This window comes from Camarhynchus parvulus, chromosome 3 (assembly GCF_901933205.1).
Source record: "Camarhynchus parvulus chromosome 3, STF_HiC, whole genome shotgun sequence".
Taxonomy (NCBI): Eukaryota; Metazoa; Chordata; class Aves; order Passeriformes; family Thraupidae; genus Camarhynchus; species Camarhynchus parvulus.
Genome location: NC_044573.1, coordinates 30479335 through 30501481, shown reverse-complemented (window position 1 = coordinate 30501481; position 22147 = coordinate 30479335). Strand labels below are relative to the sequence as shown.

At 52.8% G+C, this 22147-nt stretch overlaps 3 protein-coding genes across 7 annotated transcripts in view; 2 read left to right on the top strand and 1 right to left on the bottom strand.

Annotated features, from left to right (window-relative positions):
- SLC29A1 (solute carrier family 29 member 1 (Augustine blood group)) overlaps window positions 1-6296 on the top strand; it is a 34186-nt gene extending 27890 nt beyond the window's left edge. For all 5 annotated transcript variants that reach the window (XM_030945863.1, XM_030945862.1, XM_030945861.1 and 2 more), the window contains 8 exons: window positions 122-256; window positions 409-506; window positions 818-908; window positions 1026-1114; window positions 1257-1365; window positions 2657-2742; window positions 4535-4734; window positions 5275-6296. In XM_030945863.1, coding sequence (XP_030801723.1) covers window positions 122-256; window positions 409-506; window positions 818-908; window positions 1026-1114; window positions 1257-1365; window positions 2657-2742; window positions 4535-4734; window positions 5275-5386 — 920 coding nt within the window. In that variant the 3' untranslated portion in view covers window positions 5387-6296. The remainder of the gene's footprint in view (window positions 1-121; window positions 257-408; window positions 507-817; window positions 909-1025; window positions 1115-1256; window positions 1366-2656; window positions 2743-4534; window positions 4735-5274) is intronic.
- A 2337-nt stretch (window positions 6297-8633) lies between these two features.
- HSP90AB1 (heat shock protein 90 alpha family class B member 1) lies at window positions 8634-15452 on the top strand. The gene is made up of 12 exons (XM_030945536.1): window positions 8634-8657; window positions 8766-8912; window positions 9075-9281; window positions 9579-9738; window positions 9926-10059; window positions 10533-10844; window positions 11275-11440; window positions 11636-11826; window positions 12106-12253; window positions 12520-12788; window positions 13216-13549; window positions 14883-15452. The coding sequence occupies exons 2-12, from the start codon at window positions 8766-8768 to the stop codon at window positions 14990-14992; spliced, it is 2178 nt and encodes a 725-aa protein (XP_030801396.1). The 5' UTR covers window positions 8634-8657; the 3' UTR covers window positions 14993-15452.
- Window positions 15453-17375: 1923 nt separating this feature from the next.
- Window positions 17376-21818, bottom strand: SLC35B2 (solute carrier family 35 member B2). Its single transcript, XM_030944546.1, has 2 exons — window positions 21738-21818; window positions 17376-19494 (listed from the first exon to the last, which is right to left on the bottom strand). Exons 1-2 carry the CDS (start codon window positions 21816-21818, stop codon window positions 18556-18558), a joined length of 1020 nt encoding a protein of 339 aa, XP_030800406.1. The 3' UTR covers window positions 17376-18555.
- Between the last annotated feature and the right edge of the window lie 329 nt (window positions 21819-22147).

Genomic DNA, 22147 nt, shown 5'->3' with positions numbered 1-22147 from the left:
GGAGAGCCAAGGTGGGGGGAGACTTGCCTTGCTTCACAGGGCAGGGGCCTTGGCTCCCTGCAGAAGTGCAGTCCATCCTTGCCTTGGGTTTCTCATTTCTGCTCATCTTTCCCCTTGACAGCCTTCGGCGCCATTCTCCAGAGCAGCCTGTTTGGGCTGGCAGGGCTCCTGCCTGTCAGCTACACGGCCCCCATCATGAGTGGGCAGGGCTTGGCAGGCACCTTCGCTGCTTTGGCAATGATCTTCAGTATTGCCAGTGAGTAATCCCTGCCTTGCAGGTGACAAGGCCTTCCCAGACCACTGCTGTCACAGCATCTGCTGAGGTCATGCTGTGTGGAAGATGGCAGCAGGGCTTTTCTCCTCTCAGCTGTCATCATCTTCCTTTCCTCTCCCTTCCTGTGCTCTCAGTTGGTGCCCAGCAACCCGAGAGCTTCATCGGTTACTTCACCACGGCCTGTGTGACAATCGCGCTGGCAATCGTCTCCTACATAATTCTGCCTCATATGGTGAGACTGCTGTCCTGGTAGGGAAGGGCTTGGGGACATTGGACCTTTGCACATCCCAGCACAAGAACCGTGGCCCACTTCTTGTGTCAGGGCAGGTTCTCCTGTTCTCTCTGAGCACTCTGGGATACTTCCCACCACAGTAGTACTTCCCACCAGTATCCTTGGGGTATCTGAGTCCCTGGGTAAGCAGGAAAGCATCAATATCAGACATAATTGGAAGGAATACTCTGCCCATATTGCCCATATCTGCTGTTGTCACACAGCCTTCTTTCTGCACGCATGAATGAGTCCTCCCTGCTGTCTCTCTGCAGGATTTCTTCCGATACTACTCCATGAAGGACAAGACAGAGTACCGTGTGTACAATGCAGAGCTGGAGACCAAGAGAGACCTGATTAAGAAAGGTGAGGGGCTGAGAGAAGGAAAAGAAAAAGAACCTAAAGAAAGAATGAGATAGAAGGACTGAATTACATCTTGGCTTTCTGGGGCCTGCTATGCCCTACTTGTGTCTCTCCCTGCAGACGAGAATGGGATGGAGCAGAATAACTCAAAGATCATCCCTATCCACAACCCTGATGAGCAGCCCTCTGTCATTGCTATTTTTAAGAAGGTCTGTGAGTTTCCAGCGAGCTTTGTCCTGCCCTTCCTTTTGGGATGGGCACAGGTGTAGGAGAGCATGGGGAGAGGAGACCAGCCCTGCACTGGTCTCTTGCCCTGTGTTTGGTACCAGCATTTTTCTTTCATCTGCCTAGCTCTGGGTCTTGGCTCTGTCTGTCTGCTTCGTCTTCACTGTCACCATCGGCGTCTTTCCTGCCATCACAGCTAACGTGTCCACTGTCCTCGGACAGGGAAACAAATGGGGTAAGTGTGCCAGGGATGGGGGTGAGGTAGGGAAAAACTGAGAACAAGGTACATGGGAGAAAAGAAGGTGGGGCTTGAAGGTATGTGTGGTGGGGTAACCCTGTCTGGATGCCAGGTGCACACCAAAGCCACTCCAGCTGGACAGGGGAGATAAAATATGACAAAAGGCTTTTGGGTTGAGATAAGGACACTGACAGATCACTCATCAATTACTGTCACGGGCAAAACAGTCTTGGGGAAAATTAATTTAACTTATTTACCAGTCAAATCACAGTACTATAATGAGAATTAAAAACTAAATCTTGAAACACCTTCCACTCACCCTTCCCTTCTTCCCAGGCTTAAGTTTATTTATGATTTCTTTATCTCCTCCCTCTGCAGTAGTGCAGGAGGACAGAGAATTAGGGTTGCAGTCAGTTCTTCACACATTTCCTCTGCCACTGCTTCCTTCTCAGGGGGAGAACACCTCCCACTCTTCCCCTCCTCCAGCATGGGGACCCTCTCATAGGAGGCAGTCCTCCTTGAAGTCTAATGTGGGTGCTTCCCATGGGCTGCAGTTTTTCATGAACTGCTTCAGCCTGGGTCCCTTCCATGGGACACAGTCCTTTGGGAACAGACTGTTCCAGCGTGGGTCCCCTGCAGGGTCAGAAGTCCTGCTGACAAACCTGCTTCAGAGTAGAGTGGTGTTCACCGGCAGCAGATGGATATTGACTCACTGTGGACCTCCTTGGGCTGCAGGAGGGCAGTCTGCCTCACCATGGTCTTCACCACAGACTGTAGGGGAATTTTTGCTCTGACATCTGGAGCGCCTTCCCCCCTTCCTTTTCCACTGGTCTTGATGTGTGCAGAGCTGTTTTTGTCACATATTCTCACTTCTCTCTCTGGGTGCAATTGCACATGTTGAGATTTTTTTTTCCCTTTTCAATATGTCATCCCATAGGCCCTACCACTATCGCTGATGGCCTTTGCCAGTGGTGGGTCTGTCTTGGAGCCATCTGACATTGGCTCTGTCAGACCTAGGGGTGCTTCTAGCAGCTTCTCTCAGAAGCTGCCCCTGTAGCCCACCCTGTTACCAAAACCTTGCCACACAAACCCAATACAGAATGCTGGAAGGGAAGAGGGAACCACTGTGCATGATGGTTTGGATGTGGACACCAGCCTGGCTGGGAGACCATTCCAGGCCTTAGTGGGAAACTGGTAGGACCTAGTCCTGAAAGACAATCAGTCTCTGTGCAGTGGGTATGAGGGACTGGGGCACACTTGAATTCTCACTGACCATCCCCTTCTTCAGGTCTCTACTTCATTCCTGTCTCCTGCTTCCTGCTCTTTAATGTCTTTGACTGGACAGGACGGAGTCTCACTGCCCTCTTCACATGGGTAAGTATGGGGCAGGGAGCAAATGCCAGGCAGTGTCTATCCCTAGGTCCTTCAGCCACAGCTCTCACTGGGGCTGCCATCCATGCCTTGGAGCAGGAAGGAGGTGCAGAGATAACTCCTGCTTTAAGCTCGAAGTGCAGATTTATGGGTCAGGGCCGAGAACCACAGTGTTGTTCTGTCCTCCCACCTCTCTTTCAACATGGCTTGGATGAAGCTGCCTCCTCCATTTCAGCCTCTCTGTAAACAAACCTTCTCTCCAGCTATGCAAACGACGAGACAGGATGGCGACAGGGAAAGAGGGTGAAAGACAGGGCAGCCCAAAATAAAACCTCTGGCCTTGGCACAGGACACAGCAGCTTCAAAGACCCTTGTCCTGAGAACAGGGCAGGGCCATGCCATGTGGGTCACAGAACTGTCCCCTGCCACATCCCCTTGCTCTCATCTCCTCAGGATGGGCAAGGAAAGGGGCTTTCCTGTCTGGGTCTCTTCCTGCCCTTTCACCCACCCCTGTTTCCCCCTGTATTGTTCAGGATGTTTGTTTGGAGAAGCTCCTCAGGACCATATGCCCCATGGGGTCTGCCTGGGCCTGCCTTCCCTGTGGCCTGGAGCTGCTTCTCTGCTGGCCATCACTGCTTGTTGTCTTCGGTCTTGGCCATGAGCCGCCTTGCCTGGTGTCCAGGCCACAGCCTCCATGGTGGGATGACCCAGCAGGAGACGTTTCCAAAACAAGGCTGTGTGGAAAGTCTGACTGCATGTGGTTTGGGCCACGTTTCCCTGGTTGGGCCCCGCTTGCTCTTTTTCTCCTCAAGCAGGAGAGGCAGCTGCTGTCTCGAGTTTGCCCCATGGGCACGGCAGCTGGCCTAACCTCGGTTTCCTCCTGTGTTCATGGAGTTTCCTGTGCCCACGCCAGCCCAGCTGCTCCCAAGGCAGCTGTGGTGCTTCTCCTCACCTCAGACCTTTATGAACCCTGGCACCTCACTGAGGGGACGAGGTCTGTCTCAGTCTAGGGGCTGCCTTAGTCCCAGCTGCAGGGACAACACAGGGGGATGGTACCTCTTCTTTGTCCCAGCTTTAGTTGCTCAGGAACTCTGGTAGGACCTAAGGAGACTGTAACTCAGTCCATGCCTTTCCCAGCACATTCCAAAACAGCCCCAGCATAATCCCTTTCTCAGATTGCTGGATCTTGCCCTGCTTGCAGGGGATGGCATAGGACACTGAAGAGCTGGCTAAAGCTGTTTGCAGGCACTGAGGTGCCAGAGGGGCTTTACCTCAGCCAGCCTTCTTCTGCACCCTGGCTCACTGCATGAGCGTGCACAAAGCTCTGTGGCCTGCCTGACTTATTGCCAGCAGGGGCTTTGTACGCCAGCAATTTATATACAGACACGAACGGAACGGGGCTGCTATGAAAAGCGTCTTGAGCTGTTTATTTTTTCAGCATCAGTCTCATTACATGGTTATGGCAATGGAGAGATGCAAACAGCTCGCTGTCCAGGCAGCAGCTCTATAGATTATAGATTCTCACAGGGCTTAACAGTTGCCCACAAGCCCGGCTCAGTATTTTGGCTCTAGTGCTGCTTCAAGTCACCTGCGACAGGGCTTTCAGACCTAGAACCTACTTATGACTGCAGGTGGTGATGCTGAGATTTGTTGCAGCCAGGAAAGTCTCTCGGCAGCTTTGCCATCTCTGTGGCTCCTCCACAGCCCTGGCACAGTAGGGACAGCCCTGCCAGCGTGCAATGGGATGGGGAATGTCCAGTTCTCAGCCACTCAGCAATCTGTGCTTTTCTCCCAGCCCGGGATGGACAGCTACCTCCTGCCAGTGATGGTGATCCTCCGTGTCATCTTTGTCCCTCTTTTCATGCTGTGCAACGTGCAGCCCCGTTACTACCTGCCTGTTGTGTTCTCTCATGACGCCTGGTACATCATCTTCATGATCTTCTTCTCCATCTCCAATGGCTACCTGGCCAGCCTTTGCATGTGCTTCGGGCCAAAGTGAGTGTGAGCCGGGGACAAGGGAAGGGTTGGTTATGCCCCCAGATGCCAGCCCTGGAATGACTTGTGGAGTCTAGCTCTGCCCAGCTCTGGCATCTGGAGAAGAGGCCACAGGCACAGAAGGGAATTGTCACTACCCACAGTGTCCCATCTCCCAGGCTTGTGCCTCCATATCCTAGGGATGAGGAAGCTGTCTGGGCTCTCCATTTTCCCCAGCTGCCACACAGGGGAAGGGCCTGGATGCAGCAGGGACCTGGAGGGGAGCAAAGCATGGCACAGCACCCACAGCAGGGTGAGCAGCCTTGCCCAGCACAGGCAGCTCAAGGAGTCCCACAGGGGTCAGAGAGGGAGGTCCCTGGTGCCAGGAGCTTCAGGGTGGCCTGCCTGATGCACTTGATGAGCCAACAGTGTGGAGACTTGGAGTTCTTGTGACTCTGGGAGCCAAGGGGGATTTCTTCTTGCTGTTCCTCTGCTGCCGACTGAACAGCGGGGCACTGGACAGCATCCTGAGGATGTATCTGACACCTGTTTCTCCCCTAGGAAAGTGCTTGTGCACGAAGCAGAGACAGCTGGAGCTGTCATGGCGTTTTTCCTGTCTCTGGGTTTGGCCCTAGGAGCTGCTCTCTCCTTTCTGGTCCGAAAGCTTATCTAGCAGAGGCACACAGAGGATGCAGGGACACCAAGAGATGGCTCCGCATCCTCCACTGAGGGCCTGGACACCTCAGCACTGTGGGGAAATAACAGCTCACACCTGTCCCTGCCAAATCACACTGCCACAGCAGACATTACACCCAGGGACGGTTCCACTCCTGCAGGCTTGGCCTGGTTCCTGCCACGCTCGGCTGTGTGATGCCTTCAGGCCTACGTGCCTTCTCCTTCCCCATGCTGTGTGTGTTATAAGACCCCCGGGATCTCCAAGAAGTCCAACTGCCTCCCATGCTGTGTAACTTCCCTGGCTCAAGGCCAAAAGCCATTTTCAGCCTCTTTCTCTCCGAGAGAGAAAGGCTGATAACTAGTGTTACTCCTTCTCTTGCCCTTGTCTCCAAAGCACCTAGGAGTCTCTCCTCTCCTCCTAGGGGGCCTGGAAATATCCCACACCCCTCCTCCTGCTGGTAGACTTGTGAATGGGGAGGAGAGCCCCAGCCAGCCTCCCATCCCTGCTCTCTGCTATACGCACATCCCCCTGACCAGTGTGTCCTAAAAGTGTAGACATCTGTGTCCCAGCCACAGAAAGAGCCAACACTGTGGCTAGGCTGAGGAAGGAGGAGGTCTCCACACCCCACCTTCTTCCCCTCTCCTTGCCTCTCTTCCCTTTTTTTTTTTTGTGATTCTGACATTGGTGGTTTTTTTCAGCCTCCTGGTTGTGTGACAGGAGGTTTTACTGTGGGTTACAAGAGGAAAAGCAGCAACTCCCTTCCCAATGAAGCTGCCTTCCCTACCCATGTGTGCTAGAAGGGAAGGCCTCACCTCTCCCTTGGCTTTCCTGTCCCTTGTTGTGTAAATGTGTTATACAGTTGCCATTTTCTATAAAAAGGACAAAATGCTCCTTTGGGTGTGTGTTTTTGTCTCTGTTGCCACAGGGGAGAGGGGCTGTGGAGGGTCAAGGGTTGAAGTGAGAAGGCCCTGGCATTTCCTTACCATCCTGTAGTCCCCTGCCACCAGCATCAGAAATGGTGGGAATGGTGTGTGTGCATGCCCTGCACCGCCAGGCCCAGCTGTGAGGACGCAGCCAGTGTGGGAAGGGGATCCTAGAACCATAACATCAGAATGGGTCAGGTTGCAAGGGGCCTCGAAGATCATTCAGTTCCAAACCCTCTGCCATGGGCTGTGACAACTTCCACTCCACCAGGTTACTTGCAGCCCCATCCAGCCCAGCCCTGAAGACTTTGAGGGGTGGGGCATCCACAGCTTCTCTGGGCAACCTGTTCCAGTGCCTCACCACTCAGAGCAATAAATTTCTTGCCCAGCATCTAAACCTTCCCTCTGTTTGAAACCATTCCCCCTTGTCCTGTAACTATATATGCTTTGCCCCTGTCCATCTTTATTGTGGGTGCCCATCAGGTACTGGAAGGCCACAATTAGGTCACACCAAAGCTTTCCCCAGGCTGAACAATCCAAATTCTCTCAGACATCCCTTGAGGAGAAGTGCTCCATCTCTCTGATCATGTTGCTGTTCCTCCTATGGACTATGTCCAACAGATCCCTGTCCTTCCTGTGCAGGGGACCCCAGAGCTGGATGCAGCACTGCAGGTGGGCTCTCACCAGACTAGAGGGGCAGAAAACTGTCCCTTGCCCTGCTGGCCATGCTGCTTTGGATGCAGCCCAGGACACCGCTGTGTTTCTGAGCTGTGAGTGCACATAGTGAACTCATCCAACTCTCATCCACCAGCACCCCAGGGATGCTGCCCTCGAGGTACACCAAGGGACCACTGACACCTCTGACAAAGAGCAGATGCACCTTCATATTTTGAGGCCCAGTGACCTGCAGCACTACATCTGGGAGCTTTCCTTGTGCCTTGGAACAGCCAGAGTGCCACCTCCTGCTCCTGGGGTGAACTACACCAGCCTGCCAGCGGGAATCCCTCTCCCTCTGTCTCACATCATTCACAGCCATCACCTCTTTGGACCACCAGGCACCAAAATCCATGTGGGAGCTCAGGTCCCCTCATCCCACTTCCAGCTTCCTTTGCTGGTCAGGGCTTTTGTACCCACGGCTTCAACACAGAATCACAGAATGGTGAGGTTGGAAGGCATCACAGTGGATCATCTGGTCCACCATGTCTGCTTAAGCAGGGTCATCCTAGAGCACAGGCACAGGATTGTGTCCAGACAGTTCTTGAGCATCTCCAGTGATGGAATGTCCACAATCTCTGTGGGCAATCTGTTCCAGTGCTGGGTCAGCCACACAGTAAAGAAGTTCTTCCTCATTTTCAGGTAGAATTTCCTGTGCATCAGTTCGTGGTTTCTGCCTCTTGTCCTATTGCTTGGCAGCACTGAGCAGAGACTGGCTCTGTCCTCCACACCGTCCCTTGAGATACTTTAGGCATTGATGAGCTCCCCTCTCAGTCATCTCGAGGCGGAATTGGCCCAGCTCCCTCATCCTTTCCCTTAAGAGAGATGCTCCTGTCCCTTAATCATCTTTTTTACCCTCCACTGGGCCGCCTCCACGGGGTCCCTGTCTCTCTTGTCCTGAGAAGCTCAGAAGCGGACAGACTACTGCAGATACCGGAATGGTAAGGCTTAAGATTATTTGTATTATTATTTCCCTTGGACAATGTAAGGACAACGTCTCCAAACACTGTTTTGCAGGAGTGACATGGGCCTGCCACACACTCCGACCCTGCCACCTTCTGTCCCCGCCCCTTCTTCCACTGTGCTTAAGTTCCACGCAGTCTCAGGCCGGCAGAACTACGCGGCTCCCGGCCTCGGGGGGAGCTGCAGGCTGAAGCTGGGGCAGTGCGGTTCCCAGTTCGCTGCCCCAGCCATGGAGCCGAGGAGGCGCCGCCGTACCCTCTATGGAATACTCTAGAAAAGGTTTTCTGACCGCAGCTGTATTCCTCCGCGACGGGGCGCGGAAAAGAGTTCCTCACTGGGGCTCCCTGCCGCCCCTCTCCATGGCGCTAGGAGGTCCCGGTCCTGCGGCCCTCCGAGCGGCGCGGCGAAGGGCGGCGGGGAGCCGCGGCTGGCGACCGCAGAGCGGCAGCGTGAAGCCGAGCATCCTTTGCACGCCCGCCCTCGCCATGGCCACCGCCAAACGGCAACGCCGGTGCCTCCCCTACACCATCGATCTGTGGTTCGCTGACTAAGACCCCTTTAAGGCGGAAGGATACAATGTGCCGTGAGGCGCCCCCTTCGTTCCGTGCCTATAAAAGCCGGTCGGTGGAGGGGGGTAGTTCTTTTGCCGGTCCCTCACGCGTGAGACGGTAGGGACCGGACGGGGGAATGGGGCTGGGCCTGATGCCCCCACCGTCCTCTCTCTGGCTCTCATGCCCTGAAAATGCACTGAAAACAGGCATGTGTTTGTCTTGTAGATGCCCGAGAAAGTGCAGCACGAGGAGGAGGATGCGGAGACCTTCGCGTTCCAGGCGGAGATCGCCCAGCTCATGTCGCTCATTATCAACACCTTCTATTCCAATAAGGAGATCTTCCTGCGGGAGCTCATCTCCAACGCCTCCGACGTGAGCCCGGGCGGGAGTGGGCTCCTTCCTCTGCCGCGGGGTCGGGGTCGGGCTGGTGTCCTTGCAGGGGTGCCCGGGGAGAGGCCGATTCCTGGCTCTCCAGGAAGGCTTGTGCACGGGAGGGACGGAGGAGGCCGTGTCGAACATCCCTTTCTCCCCTAGGCCCTGGATAAGATTCGCTATGAGAGCCTGACCGACCCCTCCAGGCTGGACAGTGGGAAAGACCTGAAAATTGACATCATCCCCAACCCCCGGGACCGCACGCTGACCCTGGTGGACACTGGCATTGGGATGACAAAAGCAGACCTCATCAACAACCTGGGCACCATTGCCAAATCTGGGACCAAAGCCTTCATGGAAGCCCTGCAGGTGAGTTGCATTTGGCTGCATGGGTTCCCTGAGTCACAGGCTGGCACTGAATGTACAAATAATAAATAAACAATCAAAAGGCCCTGCTGCCTTGTTTGCCATGGGAAATGTTGGCCTACTCAAGTATGCTTCCCCTATCTTTCCAGCACCAGGGAGGAGCTCAGGGTAGAGCTGGTTGCCTGTTGGCACTTGCATGTTTTTCTCTGTGTGCTTGACCCAGTTCTTTGCTGCTGTGAATCAGTCACAGACATTTTCTACCTCCACCCTGGTCTTAGCAGCTGCTCTCTGCTTTCACAGGCTGGCGCAGACATCTCCATGATCGGGCAGTTCGGTGTGGGTTTCTATTCCGCCTATCTGGTGGCTGAGAAGGTGGTTGTCATTACCAAGCACAATGATGATGAGCAGTATGCCTGGGAGTCATCAGCTGGGGGCTCGTTCACTGTCCGAACTGACCACGGTGAGTACTGTACAGAAAGCCAAGCACGTTTTCCTGCCAGCAGCTCCCCTTTTGCTGCTGCTCCCTAGAGCCGTGCTGCACTGTCAGTCACACTGGTTAATGCTGGCTATCACATAATGTTGAGGCTTGAGCTGGTCACGCTTGCTCTCTGCCCAGAAATGCTGATGTTTCTCTCCCCACACTGCAGGTGAGCCCATTGGACGTGGCACCAAAGTGATCCTGTACTTGAAGGAGGACCAGACTGAGTACTTGGAAGAGCGTCGTGTGAAAGAGGTGGTGAAGAAGCACTCCCAGTTCATCGGCTACCCCATCACGCTCTATGTACGTAAGGAAAGGGCTGTGGGGACCAGATGGAAAGCTGGAGGCAGGGGTGGGTGGTGTTTGAAACAGGAGCACACAAAAGGCCCAGTGTATGATCCCTTTTGGCCCCTTCTGTAGTTCCTGGCTGCTGGGCACTCAGCAGTGATGTTCTCAGCTTCTGTGGCCAAAGGTGGTTTGAGGCTGGGGGCTTACTGGAGGTGAAGGAGGTGGGTATCCAGCCACACTAAAGACCTTTGGTCTCTGCAGCTGAAGATCACCTTAAATCAGTCGTGGAAAAAGGAGGGTTCCTGCCACTTTTCTCAGACACAGCTTTTGGTTGCATGACAAGGGGCTTTTGAGGACTGGTTCCAAGAGTTTTCATTCCAGATGATACATTGTTTGGCCTTGGAGGATAGCATTTTTCTCATTTAGAGCTAAAGGATTCTTGGTAATTTCAGGCTAAACCTGACTACTGCTTGTTTCTTTCTCCACAGCTGGAGAAAGAACGTGAGAAAGAGATCAGTGATGATGAAGCAGAGGAGGAAAAAGATGAGAAGGAGGAAGAGTCAGTGTCCAAAGATGACGAGAAACCCAAAATTGAGGATGTAGGCTCTGATGAGGAGGAGGAGGGAGACAAAGGCAAGAAGAAAAAGACCAAGAAAATCAAGGAGAAATATATTGACCAGGAGGAGCTGAACAAGACCAAACCAATTTGGACCCGCAACCCTGATGACATCACCCAGGAGGAGTATGGCGAGTTCTACAAGAGCCTCACCAATGACTGGGAGGACCACTTGGCTGTCAAGGTGGGTGCTGGGCTACCCTGCCTTCCAAGGAGAGGCCCCTTTCCTGCCCTTATCCAGAGTCACCACATGGTTGTGCCTCTGTGGGACTGAGCACTCTCAGGCTACTTGGTGATGGAGCAACCTGCACTGTGACTCCCATGCAGGTGGAAGGATTGGCAGTGCCAGTCCATAAGCAAGACAGGAGGATGTGGGGTCTCAGAGAAGCACTGACTTCTCTGTCCAAGCCTGCTGTATGCCAGAGGACCTTGGCACATAGGGGATAGTGGGCCTGAGCAGGAGGAAATACAGGCTGCTTGGATGCTAGAGATGTTGCTGTGCTCCCTAGCGAGCCCCAGTGCTGAGGAGTGGCAGTTCAGCCTCCTTGCTGTGGGAGCTGGAGAAAGGAGAAGTGAAGCACCCCAGCAGCTGGTTTTTTTTCCTGGTTCCACAGCACTTCTCTGTGGAAGGGCAGCTGGAGTTCAGGGCCCTGCTTTTCATCCCACGCCGTGCCCCTTTTGACCTCTTTGAGAACAAGAAGAAGAAGAACAACATTAAGCTGTATGTGAGGCGGGTCTTCATCATGGACAGCTGTGACGAGCTCATCCCTGAATACCTAAGTAAGAGCCCCCCTGCCTCAGCCTCCCAGTGCAGAGCTGGGATCCCCACAGCCTGTGGTACCACTTCCAGTACAGAGGCACTGGATGAGGCGCTGGCTGGTGTGGGTGCATAGCAGTCAGTGTTTTAACTCTTTTCTTGCTGTGCTGAAGTTCAGAATCCTTAACCTGACACCTCTTTTCATTCCCTCTATGCAGACTTCATCAGGGGTGTTGTGGACTCAGAGGACCTCCCTCTGAACATTTCTCGTGAGATGCTCCAGCAGAGCAAGATCCTCAAAGTGATCCGCAAAAACATTGTGAAGAAATGCTTGGAGCTCTTTTCTGAGCTGGCAGAAGACAAAGAGAACTACAAGAAATTTTACGAAGCTTTTTCCAAGAATCTGAAGGTGAGTTGGGCACCCTACCCCTGGAGGAGGGAAGGGCCCATGACCCATCTGCCTGAGGAGCAATCTTGTTCCTATGCTGTGTCTCCTCTGTGTGGATGTTAGGATAAAGGGAGTGGGTCCTGTGAATGCCTCGGAGTGCCTTTGTAGGTGCCTGTCCCTCTGGCTGCCCTAGGCCAAACACTCAGATGATCAGGAGCTGGGCAGATGGCTGTGCCTCAGGGGCAGCCAAGTGCATCCAAGTCCTGTCCTGGAGACAACATGTATGTCTTCTGTTCCCAGCTGGGCATCCATGAGGACTCCACCAACCGAAAGCGCCTTTCGGAGCTGCTGCGGTACCACACGTCCCAGTCAGGCGAGGAGATGACTTCGCTTTCTGAGTACGTGTCCCGAATGAAGGAGACCCAGAAGAGTATCTATTACATCACAGGTGAGCCAGAGCTCCTCTGAGACTAGCAAGGCAGAGGCAGGTAACCTGCATACAAACCCTAATTTAAAACACTTCCTGCTGCCTTCAGCAGGTCATCCCTGCTGAATTACAGCTCATTCCTAGGGGCTGGGGAAAGGCCACCATACCTAGAACCTTGGCTGCTGCCAGTTTTATTTTAGGGGTCCCAAATGACTGGTGGTGTTTGTCCTGCTGTAACCAGCTCTTACCTCTTGCTGATGTTTCATTTCTACCCTCCACAAACACAGGGGAAAGTAAGGAGCAAGTTGCTAACTCAGCCTTTGTGGAGCGTGTGCGGAAGCGTGGCTTTGAGGTGGTATACATGACAGAGCCCATCGATGAGTACTGCGTGCAGCAGCTCAAGGAGTTTGATGGCAAGACCCTGGTATCAGTCACCAAAGAGGGGCTGGAGCTGCCTGAGGACGAGGAAGAGAAAAAAAAGATGGAGGAGAGCAAGGCCAAGTTTGAGAACCTCTGCAAACTGATGAAGGAAATCTTGGACAAGAAGGTGGAGAAGGTGAGAGGGGCAGGGAGCTTAGCCCTGCGCTGGAGGGAGGAGGGCTGGGTCCTCTGTGCTGCAGGTGAGGGCCCCCGCTCAATGCATGCCTCTCATCTCCTGCAGAGGAGCCGCTAGAGGAGACTGGAGGTCCCAGCATGCACCATCTTGCTCTAAGCAGCCAGGCTGCAGGCGAGGGGCACTGACCCAAATACGTGCATTGATGGGAGAGGGTAAGTGTGGGAAACATGCAGTGGGTGCTCTAAGTGCTGGCTGAGCTGTCCAAATTAGTCTGCAGCAGTCCTGGAGCTGCTTGGAGCATCTCTGCTTGCTTTGAGGTGTCCCCAGGTGAACCAGGGACAAAGACTTGGGCTGTAGTGTGCTGTGGCTGGGCCCAGTCCAGGGCTTATGCGGGCCTTGCTCAGCTAACCCTTGGCTATGTTGGCAGGTCACAGTCTCAAACCGGTTGGTCTCGTCCCCCTGCTGCATTGTCACCAGCACCTATGGCTGGACAGCCAACATGGAGCGCATCATGAAGGCTCAGGCCTTGCGGGACAACTCTACCATGGGCTATATGATGGCCAAGAAGCACCTGGAGATCAACCCTGACCACCCAATCGTAGAAACCCTTCGCCAGAAGGCTGATGCTGATAAGAATGACAAAGCTGTTAAAGATCTGGTGGTGCTACTCTTTGAGACTGCTCTGCTGTCCTCTGGTTTCTCTCTGGAAGATCCCCAGACCCACTCCAACCGCATCTACAGGATGATCAAACTTGGGCTTGGTGAGTATCCATGCCACTTCTCAAGCCTGCAGCAGGCCTGAAAGCAGGTTAACTGGTCAGGCTGGTGTCTTGGGGCAGGGGGAGGCCACTAAGGGAGCCCTGCTACTATGATGTGCTGAAGTGGCTCTGTACATAAAGTGGCCAGGAGAAAGTGTAAACCTGGAACAAGGTACTTAAGGAGGGCTCAGGACTCTGGGTGGACTGCCCTGTCCTCCACAACACCAGGAGCCACCACCAGGATGTTCAGATGACAAGCTGAGGCTTTTTATTCCTTCAGAGTAAATGTGAAAAGTCTGTCATGGGTTATGTGACCCATCTGGAGAAACAGCTTGTGCTTGCACACAGCCTTTTCCTCCAAATTCAGCTAAGAATGTAAGTCAGAAGGTGCTGTGGCTTGGCACAACTGACTTGGTAACTCTGTGCTGCCTAGTCTCAGTAGGAGTAGGGTATTATATTAGTCAAGCTGCAGGTAAGGGGACTATATGGTAGTACATTTTCTGATCAGAGTACTCTGAAACAGCAATCTGCAGGGCTGGAAACTGATGAGCTCTAGAGTCTTGCAACTGCTTTAGTTGTGACTTGACTGGATTTACTGCATTTTGCTCTAGAGAAACGCTCATGGCTTAAACCACATTCTCCTGGTTTAAACCCCAGGTTTTGTAGTGCTGGGTAACAAGTGTTTTGTAGTTAATCTTACCTGGCTAAGGAGTGCACTCTAATGGCATAGGTAGTATCCATGTACTAGTGTAGATGTTACTGGGAAGATGCTACTGATTCAGGTTTAGTGCTGGAGTTGACAATAACTTTTAACAATGTTGACTTGTAATTACAAGTTTTTAGCCTGGAGGAGAGCGAGGGGTGACCTCATTGCAGTGTACAGCTTCCTCACCAGGGGAAGCAGAGGGGCCTGCGTTGGTATCTTCTCTGTGGTGACCAGTAACAGGACCTGAGGGAACATCATGAAGCTTTGTTGGGAGCGTTTTAGGTGGGATATTAAAGGTTTCTTGCCTAGACAGTGGTTGGCCAAGGAACAGACTCCCCAGGGAAGTAGTCATAGCACCAAGCCTGCCAGCATTCAAGAAGTGTTTGGACAATACTCTGAAGCACACGGTGTGATTCTTGGGGCTGCCCTGTGTACAGCCAGGAGCAGGACTTCAATGATCCTTGTGGGTCCCTTCCAAATCAGAATACTCTATGATTCTGTGAACTATTGGATGCTAATGGCCATTTCTCAGGCTAGGGGCAGGAGCTAGGTTTGCTCTAGGAGAGGCTGTACATGTGGGATTAGGTGTCATTTGGAGGCCTTGTCTCTTCCTTTCCTCCCCTCTCCCAGGCATAGATGAAGATGAGATGGCTGCAGAGGAGCCCAGTGCAGCTGCCCCTGAGGAAATCCCCCCTCTGGAGGGAGATGAAGATACATCCCGCATGGAAGAGGTAGACTAAAGGAGGAAGGCTCTTCCTTCGCCTGCCAGACCCCTGCTCTATCATGTTTGCTTAGAAGATGGTCTGCTCCCACCAGCTGCTACTGACTTCTTGGTGGTGTCTGTTCTTTTGGCTCTGTTTGGTTGGGGTTGTTTTTGGCAGGGTGCAGGAGGGCATGATTCCCTGTTTGTTAGTAGTGATTCAGGTAGCCTGAGGCCTGTCTATTCTGTGTCTTTCTGCTTGTGTAAGAACAGCTGATGGAGAGTGGAGGTGTGAGGAGGCATTAGGCTTCCCTCTCTCCCCTTCATGGAGTGTCCCATATTATCAGTAGGCATCAAACACTGTCCTTATTCCATTGGGGTGGGAGAGCCCTTCCTCCAAACTGCTGCCTCCCTGAAGCCCCAGGATAGCATAATGTATTTTGGTTGGGTTTTGTTTGATTATTTTTCTGGATTTTTGTTCTACTGGAATAAAAGAATTGATGATTTACATGGTGGGGTCCCTTGTGTTTCATGCCTGCTTTCCTGAGAAAAATGTCTCAGCCTGTTCCTGAGGGCACTGGACTGTGCTGTGTAGGTCTGTGCCCTGAATGCTTGCTGAGCCCTGCTTTAGGAGATCTTCATCTTGCCAGGGCATGGAAGAGATAAAGTGAGTGGAAGGAACACATGACCTGCTGTGCAGGTGGGATCATCTCCAATAAGCAGTAGTTCTCCACCTGGAGACCTGCATGCTGCCCAGCCTGGGAGCAAATTTCCAATCTGTGTGGGACAGCTGGGTGAGCTGTGCCAGGGCCTGAGCTGCTGCTGGCTGGTTTGATCTGAGCACCTCTGGGGCAGGACAGTGGCAGGAGCCATCTGCCTGTTCCATTGCAGCGTGGAGCAGGGTGTGGAGTGACAGCTCAGGACTGTAGTCAAGCTGCCTCTCTTCAGCTGTTGGGCCAAAGAATCAACTCCTTTCCTCCCACCTCCAGCCTGCCCTTTCTGGCCTTCTGCAGCCATTGGGTGTCGGGCAGTATCTGCCTTCTTTCCAGCTGTGTCCTAGAAGAGAAGCCTGGGACATCACCTCTGACTGAGCTGCCCCTTGCACTGAGCTCACACTCTGTGAGGTTTGTCACCCCTGGCCACAATGGCCCTTGGGGTTTGTCAGAGAACAGTAACACTTAACTTCTCTTGCTGCATTAAGTTCTCTTGCTGCCCACATGCCAGCTGCCACAGGCACAAAATAGAATGGGCTTTAGCCAGTATCCATCTTCAGCAGGGAGGCAGAGCCTGCTGGAATCCCTTGCTTGCACACCCAGACACTGACTGTGCTGCCAGTGTGGCAGCTGTGTGGGTGCAGCCTGCTAGGACAGTGGTGGAGCTGAGCTAGCAAATTGTTTAAAACCAGGATTTCTCTCTCGATAGCAAGTGTTGCCAAATAGTGAATCAGTAAAAATTAACTTTTTAATTAAATGTCCTGGGTTTTCTTTTCCCACTAATGTTTTGTTTAAATCTACATTTAAATTAGAAAGGTTATCCCATTGTATCCCATTCCTAACCTGGCAATGTGTTTTTTGTTGTTTTGTTTTTAATCAAAGGAAATCACATTCCATTTTCAGTCAGCAGATAGTGGGTGCAGACATTTGAGTGAATTTGCAGGGCTGGATGAAAAGCTGTGAGGTTGCACAGGCGGCTCCAAAAAGCTCAGAGCTAGAAAAGGAGCACTGCTAAAACTGCTGGAGAGCCAACTGCTCTGAAGCCTGGGCTGTGCTCAGCACCAGCTCTGGTATCCCTCCAGGCTCAGCTAAGTCACCACTGTCCCTTGTGTCCTCCTCTGATTCTCTTGTAACCCTCACCTGAGTGTCCCCTTTCCCTAGCTGCGTTAGGCCCCAGTCCTGTCTCTGACTCCAGGCTCACCCTTGCCCACACTGTTTCTCACCAGGCCTCCCACACATACAAGGAGGATGGACCTTCCACACCACAAGCCTCTCCTGGCTCTGGCTGCTGCAGTACACCCCACAAAGTGCTGCAGCACCGCTGGCCCTGGCTGGCACCTGCTCAGCTAGCCTCTCTATCATCTCTGGGGAGCTACACCCACTGGGAATTCCTTAAAATGCACCATGCAGAGAACCTAGCAGCCAAACTAGGCTTAGGCTAATGGCTCCTTCACCTGCCCCCCCACACAAGCAGCATTCCAAACCCGGCTGTGCTCCCCAGTTGAGTGTGCAATGATTTCCTGTCAGGCCTTGCAGCCTTGAGTACAACCAGCCCTGGCAAAGACAGAGAGAGGCACCTGTATTTGGAAAGACAACTCTGCTGTCCCAGAGAGACTAGGGACACAGGAAGAGTTGGAAATCTCTTCCCTCTTTCCAAGTATATGGAAAAAAACCGCACCCAACCAAAAATACCAAAAACCCCACATTTACACCCATGGCACTATATGCAGCATATTTTTAATTTAATAAAATAAAAAGAGAAAAAAGTTCCCTTGCAAAAGTACCAAAACCTGCCGGTTGTCAGTCAGGTTGTGTTGACAAGAAAAGGATTGACAGATAAAACCCAGGCTTGTGGGGAAGAACAGCTTTCACTGCTCTATCCCCGGCTGTCTGTGGAGCAGGAACAAGGCACCGCAAGCGGGCTCTGCCCCGTGTCCCAACCCTCCAGGCACAGACTCTGGCCAGCCCCTGGGAAAACCAGGGCCAGTGCCTCCAGGTGGCAGGAAAAAAAGGGCTTGTTTGTGCTTGTCTGAATGGCAATTGCAAAGTCCAGAAACCATGGCACTGAGGGACCCCAAAGTAGTGCTCGGGCTTCTGGGCAGTGCAGCCTTTGACCTGTAACAGCAGCAGATGTAACCAAAAAGCAACCTCAAAGGACTTGGCAAGCCTTGGGAACTGTTCAGCTCAGGTACTGCATAAAAATCAGCCTGGGCTGAGGGGGCAAAGAAAAGTCCTGGAGCAGGGGTAAAGAATTGATAAAGCCAAACTGGGAAGTACTGACTTTCACTGCAGTGTCCTCCCAGAGCAGATCCCAGGCCTAGGGTAGGACAGGCAGAGAGTCCTTCCCTTGGCTGTGCCTGTACTACCTAGAGCCCCTCCTGGAATGGAGGAAGAGCACTCCCCACCCTTCGATGGGCTCAGCTTGGGACTTGCCTCAGAGGTGTTTCAAAAAGAAACCTAGTGTTTTGCTTGCCCTTTCCTCCTGACAAGCTCTGTAGTACTAGCAGAAATGGAGGAGCTTTAGCCAGAGGCAAGACAGCGCCATGGAAGAGTTCCCTTGTTCATCAGTGACTTTGGGGAGAAGCCACAAGACAGAGGTGGGGCAGGAATACCAGCAGCCCCATGCTGGTGCGTCCCCAGGCCTGTGCCTTGGCTGTAAGTCTTCGACCTATTAAGGCAAATGGAAAGGTTTGGAGCTGCGTCAGCGCAGAGCCCGTTTCCTGGGCTTGTTCCAGCCCCTTTCCCAGGAAAAGCAGGTGGAAAACTGAGTCACTGGTCCTGCCTATCCATACCCCACTCTTCTTCTCAGTGGGTTCTGAGAAATCCAGCAAATGCCTTCAAGTGGAGGCAGGACAGCAGGCATGGCTTAAATGCCATGGCCTCAGCTTCCTTAGACCTTTTGAACAGGGGTCTCGCCCGGCGGGAGCTTCTTGCTGCGCTTCTTCATGCGGCTGCGGGCATAGACACGCAGGAAGAGGGCCATGAAGACAACGGCTATGCCCAGCCCACCCACCACAGTGACAGTGTGCCCGTAGATGAGGCAGGAGAGGAGGATGGCAAAGGCCTGCCGGAGTGTCATGATGATGGTGAAGACAGCTGCCCCGAACTGGTTGATGGTGTAGAAGATGAAGAGCTGGCCGCAGGCAGAGCACACGGAGAGCAGCACGGCGTGGGCGGTGAACTCCGAGTGGCGGGCCATGAAGCGCAGCGACTCCAGCAAGGCACCCTGCTCCAAGAGCGAGCCCACGGTGAAGAGGCAGGAGAAGACGTTGACACCAAACATCATCTGCACGGGAGACATCTTGTAGGTGAAGAGAGCGTCCTGCCAGTTGGAGGTGAAGCTGTCGAAGATGATGTAGCCAGCCAGGAGCACTATGCCAGAGAAAGTGGTGACAGTGGACACCGTCCTGTTAGGAGCGCTGGAGAGCAGGAACATACTGACCCCCACGGAGATGAGGGCAGCAGTCAGGTACTCCCAGTACTCATAGCTCTTGCGTGACACCAGTTTGCCCATCATCATCACTGGGATCACTTTGGAGGCCTTGGCCAGCACTTGGGTGGGGAAGCTGATGTATTTGAGTGCCTCATACTGACACCAGCTGCTGAGGATGTTGGAGAGGGAGGCAAAGGAGTATTTGTACATAGGAGCCCCATGGCGTGGCTGCTTGGTCAGGGCGCAGTACATACCAGCCACTGTGAAGGCCAGGATGCGGTTCATAAACACGAGGAACTGGGAGTCCTTGAACTTCTCTCCAGGGTCTGTTTCAGTGGTACCATACGTTTTTGTCATCACACGCTCCTGGAGGACACCCCATGTGAGGTAGGAAGCCTGCAAAGCAGCAGGAGCACAGGCAGAGTCAGTACCCACAACAGCAGTTGCTGGCAACAACAGGAAGAACAGACCCCAGGAGATCCTTGCTTTCCCCATGTCAGAATTCAGGACATCCCTCTGGCTGTCCTGGATTGCCCAAACCCCTGCCAAGGGGCTCAGAGACCTTGGCACAGAGCCTGGGACTTTATGACCCATGGAAAAAATTACCAACCTTATATGAGGATCTGCAAGCCATGAAAGTCTAAGTAGAATAATAATTAGTCATGGGGTGAAAAACAGATTTTTTGGGGTTTTTAGAATGGGGGTTCAGGAGGCAAGATGAAGAAATCTGGGCGTGTCCTGTCTTTCTCCTTCTTCTTCTTGTCCTCCATCTTCTGCTGTGATGCTGGCACTTTTGGATTGGTTTAAGGTAGAAACTCACTGTCTAACATAGGTGATAGGTAATGGGAAGTTATGGTAAATAATGTACATGTACTTTTTAATATAAAAGATAACACCACCCTGAGGGCGGCCAGTGTGCCTCTGTCTGACCTGCTGAACGGACCTTGGCGGGTCAGAGAAAGAATTTTACAGATAAACAAGAAACAACTTTGAGAATGAGAACAGAAGAATTCTGACACCTTCTTCGACTGCCGGGCTGGGAAACAAGACTTTCTAATGCATCTCGGGGTCACTCTGACCAGCAGAAGTCCTGAGATCCCCAGTGTTGCTCATCCTCTGCATGGCAATGCTTCCCTGAGACACTGGGAGACGGGACCACCCCCCACTCCACCCTTCTGAGGGAACCCACTGATCCATGTGGTTACAACCAGGAACATCCTGTTCCAAAGCACACCTGCTCAGTGGGCAGGGGAGAAAAGCCCACAATGCAAACATCCTGGTGAGAGCAAGCAGTTAGCTTTGAGCTGCTTTAAGCCTGTGGAACCAGACTGACTGAATCAGGAAACACTACTGATACACAGCTGCCGTTTTGGTGCCAGCTCCCTGCAGCAGGTCCTGGCAGTTTTCCCAGTGGCCTCTGCATTGGTTTTCACTTCCAGATCCCCAGGCCTGATTTTTACATCCAAATCAATTCTAGTTTCAAAACCAGCAGACAAAATTGTCCATGAGGGACGATCACTGTCCTGGTTGTCATCTCCACTGCTTTTGGTGCAACACCACCAAGCCCCTCACAGAAGTAACAGACTTCCTCTCATCACACACCTCCCAAGAAAGTAAGACACAGAGAAATGGAAGAATTTGGTGGCCCACAGCACGTCTGAATAGGCTGGGGGAGTAAGCCAGAGAGTGAATTGTTTCCTGGCTGCAGGACACCTGGGTTTTTCTGTCTCAGTGCCCACACTGCTGTTTCTGGTCCTCATAGATCAAAAAAGTTGCCCTTCCTAATGATGCTCAGGCTATGGCTGAGACTTGGGGAATCTAAGATTTTAAATTCCTGTTTATCTGTAGCTGAATTAAGTATTTTCTCTCCAGTACTCAAATTCAATCCATCAAGGCAGAATGCATCAGCCCCAGACAGTGACCCACAGGAAAGCCTGGGATAAAAGAGGGCTCAAACTATGTGCTGATCTGACATCAGAGCCAGAACAAAAGCAGTCTTAACAACCTGCTGAATCACAGAATTTTCAGAGGCTCTAGACGACTGTGATCAGACAGACAGGATGCTCCAACCCAAATGACAAAAGCTAAATGGACCTCCACAGCTCTTGGAGGTGGAGTGTCCTGTCCCAGCCTCCAACCCTGCCTTGATCAAGGACAGCATTGCATGCTTGGTCTCCAAATAACTGACAGTCATTAACCCGCTGGCCACTTCCTCCTTCCAGAATGGAACAGCCACACATGCACAGGACCCCTACCTGTAGACCAACAGCACAGACGAGCAGCCTGCAGACCTGTCGGGCTGTGGAGGACTCTGTGGGCTCTGCTCGGGGCGGCAGGGAGCCATCGTCCTGATGTACAGACTTCACCTCAGAGCCAAACACACATGATTTGATGACAGGGAAGCAAATGCCTCTGCCTGAATAAGAGAGAAGATGGAGACACAATTAACCAAAGCCTGGGCATCACATGCTGCACCAGCTTGAGGTGAAGCCTTCCTCCTCACTAGCCTCCAGATCTGCTAGCATGGGGGCCTCAGAGAAATTTGTTTCAGGATAGCAGCTGGACAGCACTGGGACACAGCTCTGTGAGAGGCTCAAGCCTGACAATGCAGGTTGAAGAAGGGAAGCTCCCGCTCCTACCTGTCTCCAAATAGTTCCTTCTCTTGAAGTACTGGATGAGGAGGAAGCCCGGTACCACAATGCTGGCATAGCCGGCAGCATTAACAAAGAAACGGAAGAGCCAGAAGTCTCCCCACGAGTCCTGCAGGGCAGGGGCGATCTCTTCACCTGCAGCCATCGCAGGGAGGGAGGCCAGCAGGAGGGGAATGCAAAATCTGCAGAGAGAGAAAGAAGCAGGTGGTGGGCTACTGGTACACGGGCAGCTCCACTCCACATGCCTGTAACACCCACCATCCAGCCCGATCCTCATCACCTGTAATACGGCCACCCAGACCCACTGCAGCGACAACAGTGATGCTGGCAGCAAGATCAGGAAGAGCAGGAAGAGTCCTCTGGAGCTGAAAAGCACAGGCCAGACATCTATGTTTGCT

Bases quoted from the DNA above. Each gene is read 5' to 3' on its own strand.
- HSP90AB1 (XM_030945536.1), top strand. From the start codon at position 8,766: ATGCCCGAGAAAGTGCAGCACGAGGAGGAGGATGCGGAGACCTTCGCG. The intron at 8,913-9,074 runs GTGAGCCCGGGC...TTTCTCCCCTAG, and splicing joins TCATCTCCAACGCCTCCGAC to GCCCTGGATAAGATTCGCTA. The intron at 12,254-12,519 runs GTGAGCCAGAGC...CCACAAACACAG, and splicing joins GAGTATCTATTACATCACAG to GGGAAAGTAAGGAGCAAGTT.
- SLC35B2 (XM_030944546.1), bottom strand. From the start codon at position 21,818: ATGCTGCCGGCTATGCCAGCATTGTGGTACCGGGCTTCCTCCTCATCC. The intron at 19,495-21,737 runs GTAGGAGCGGGA...GCTGCTTTGCAG, and splicing joins AAGGAACTATTTGGAGACAG to GCTTCCTACCTCACATGGGG.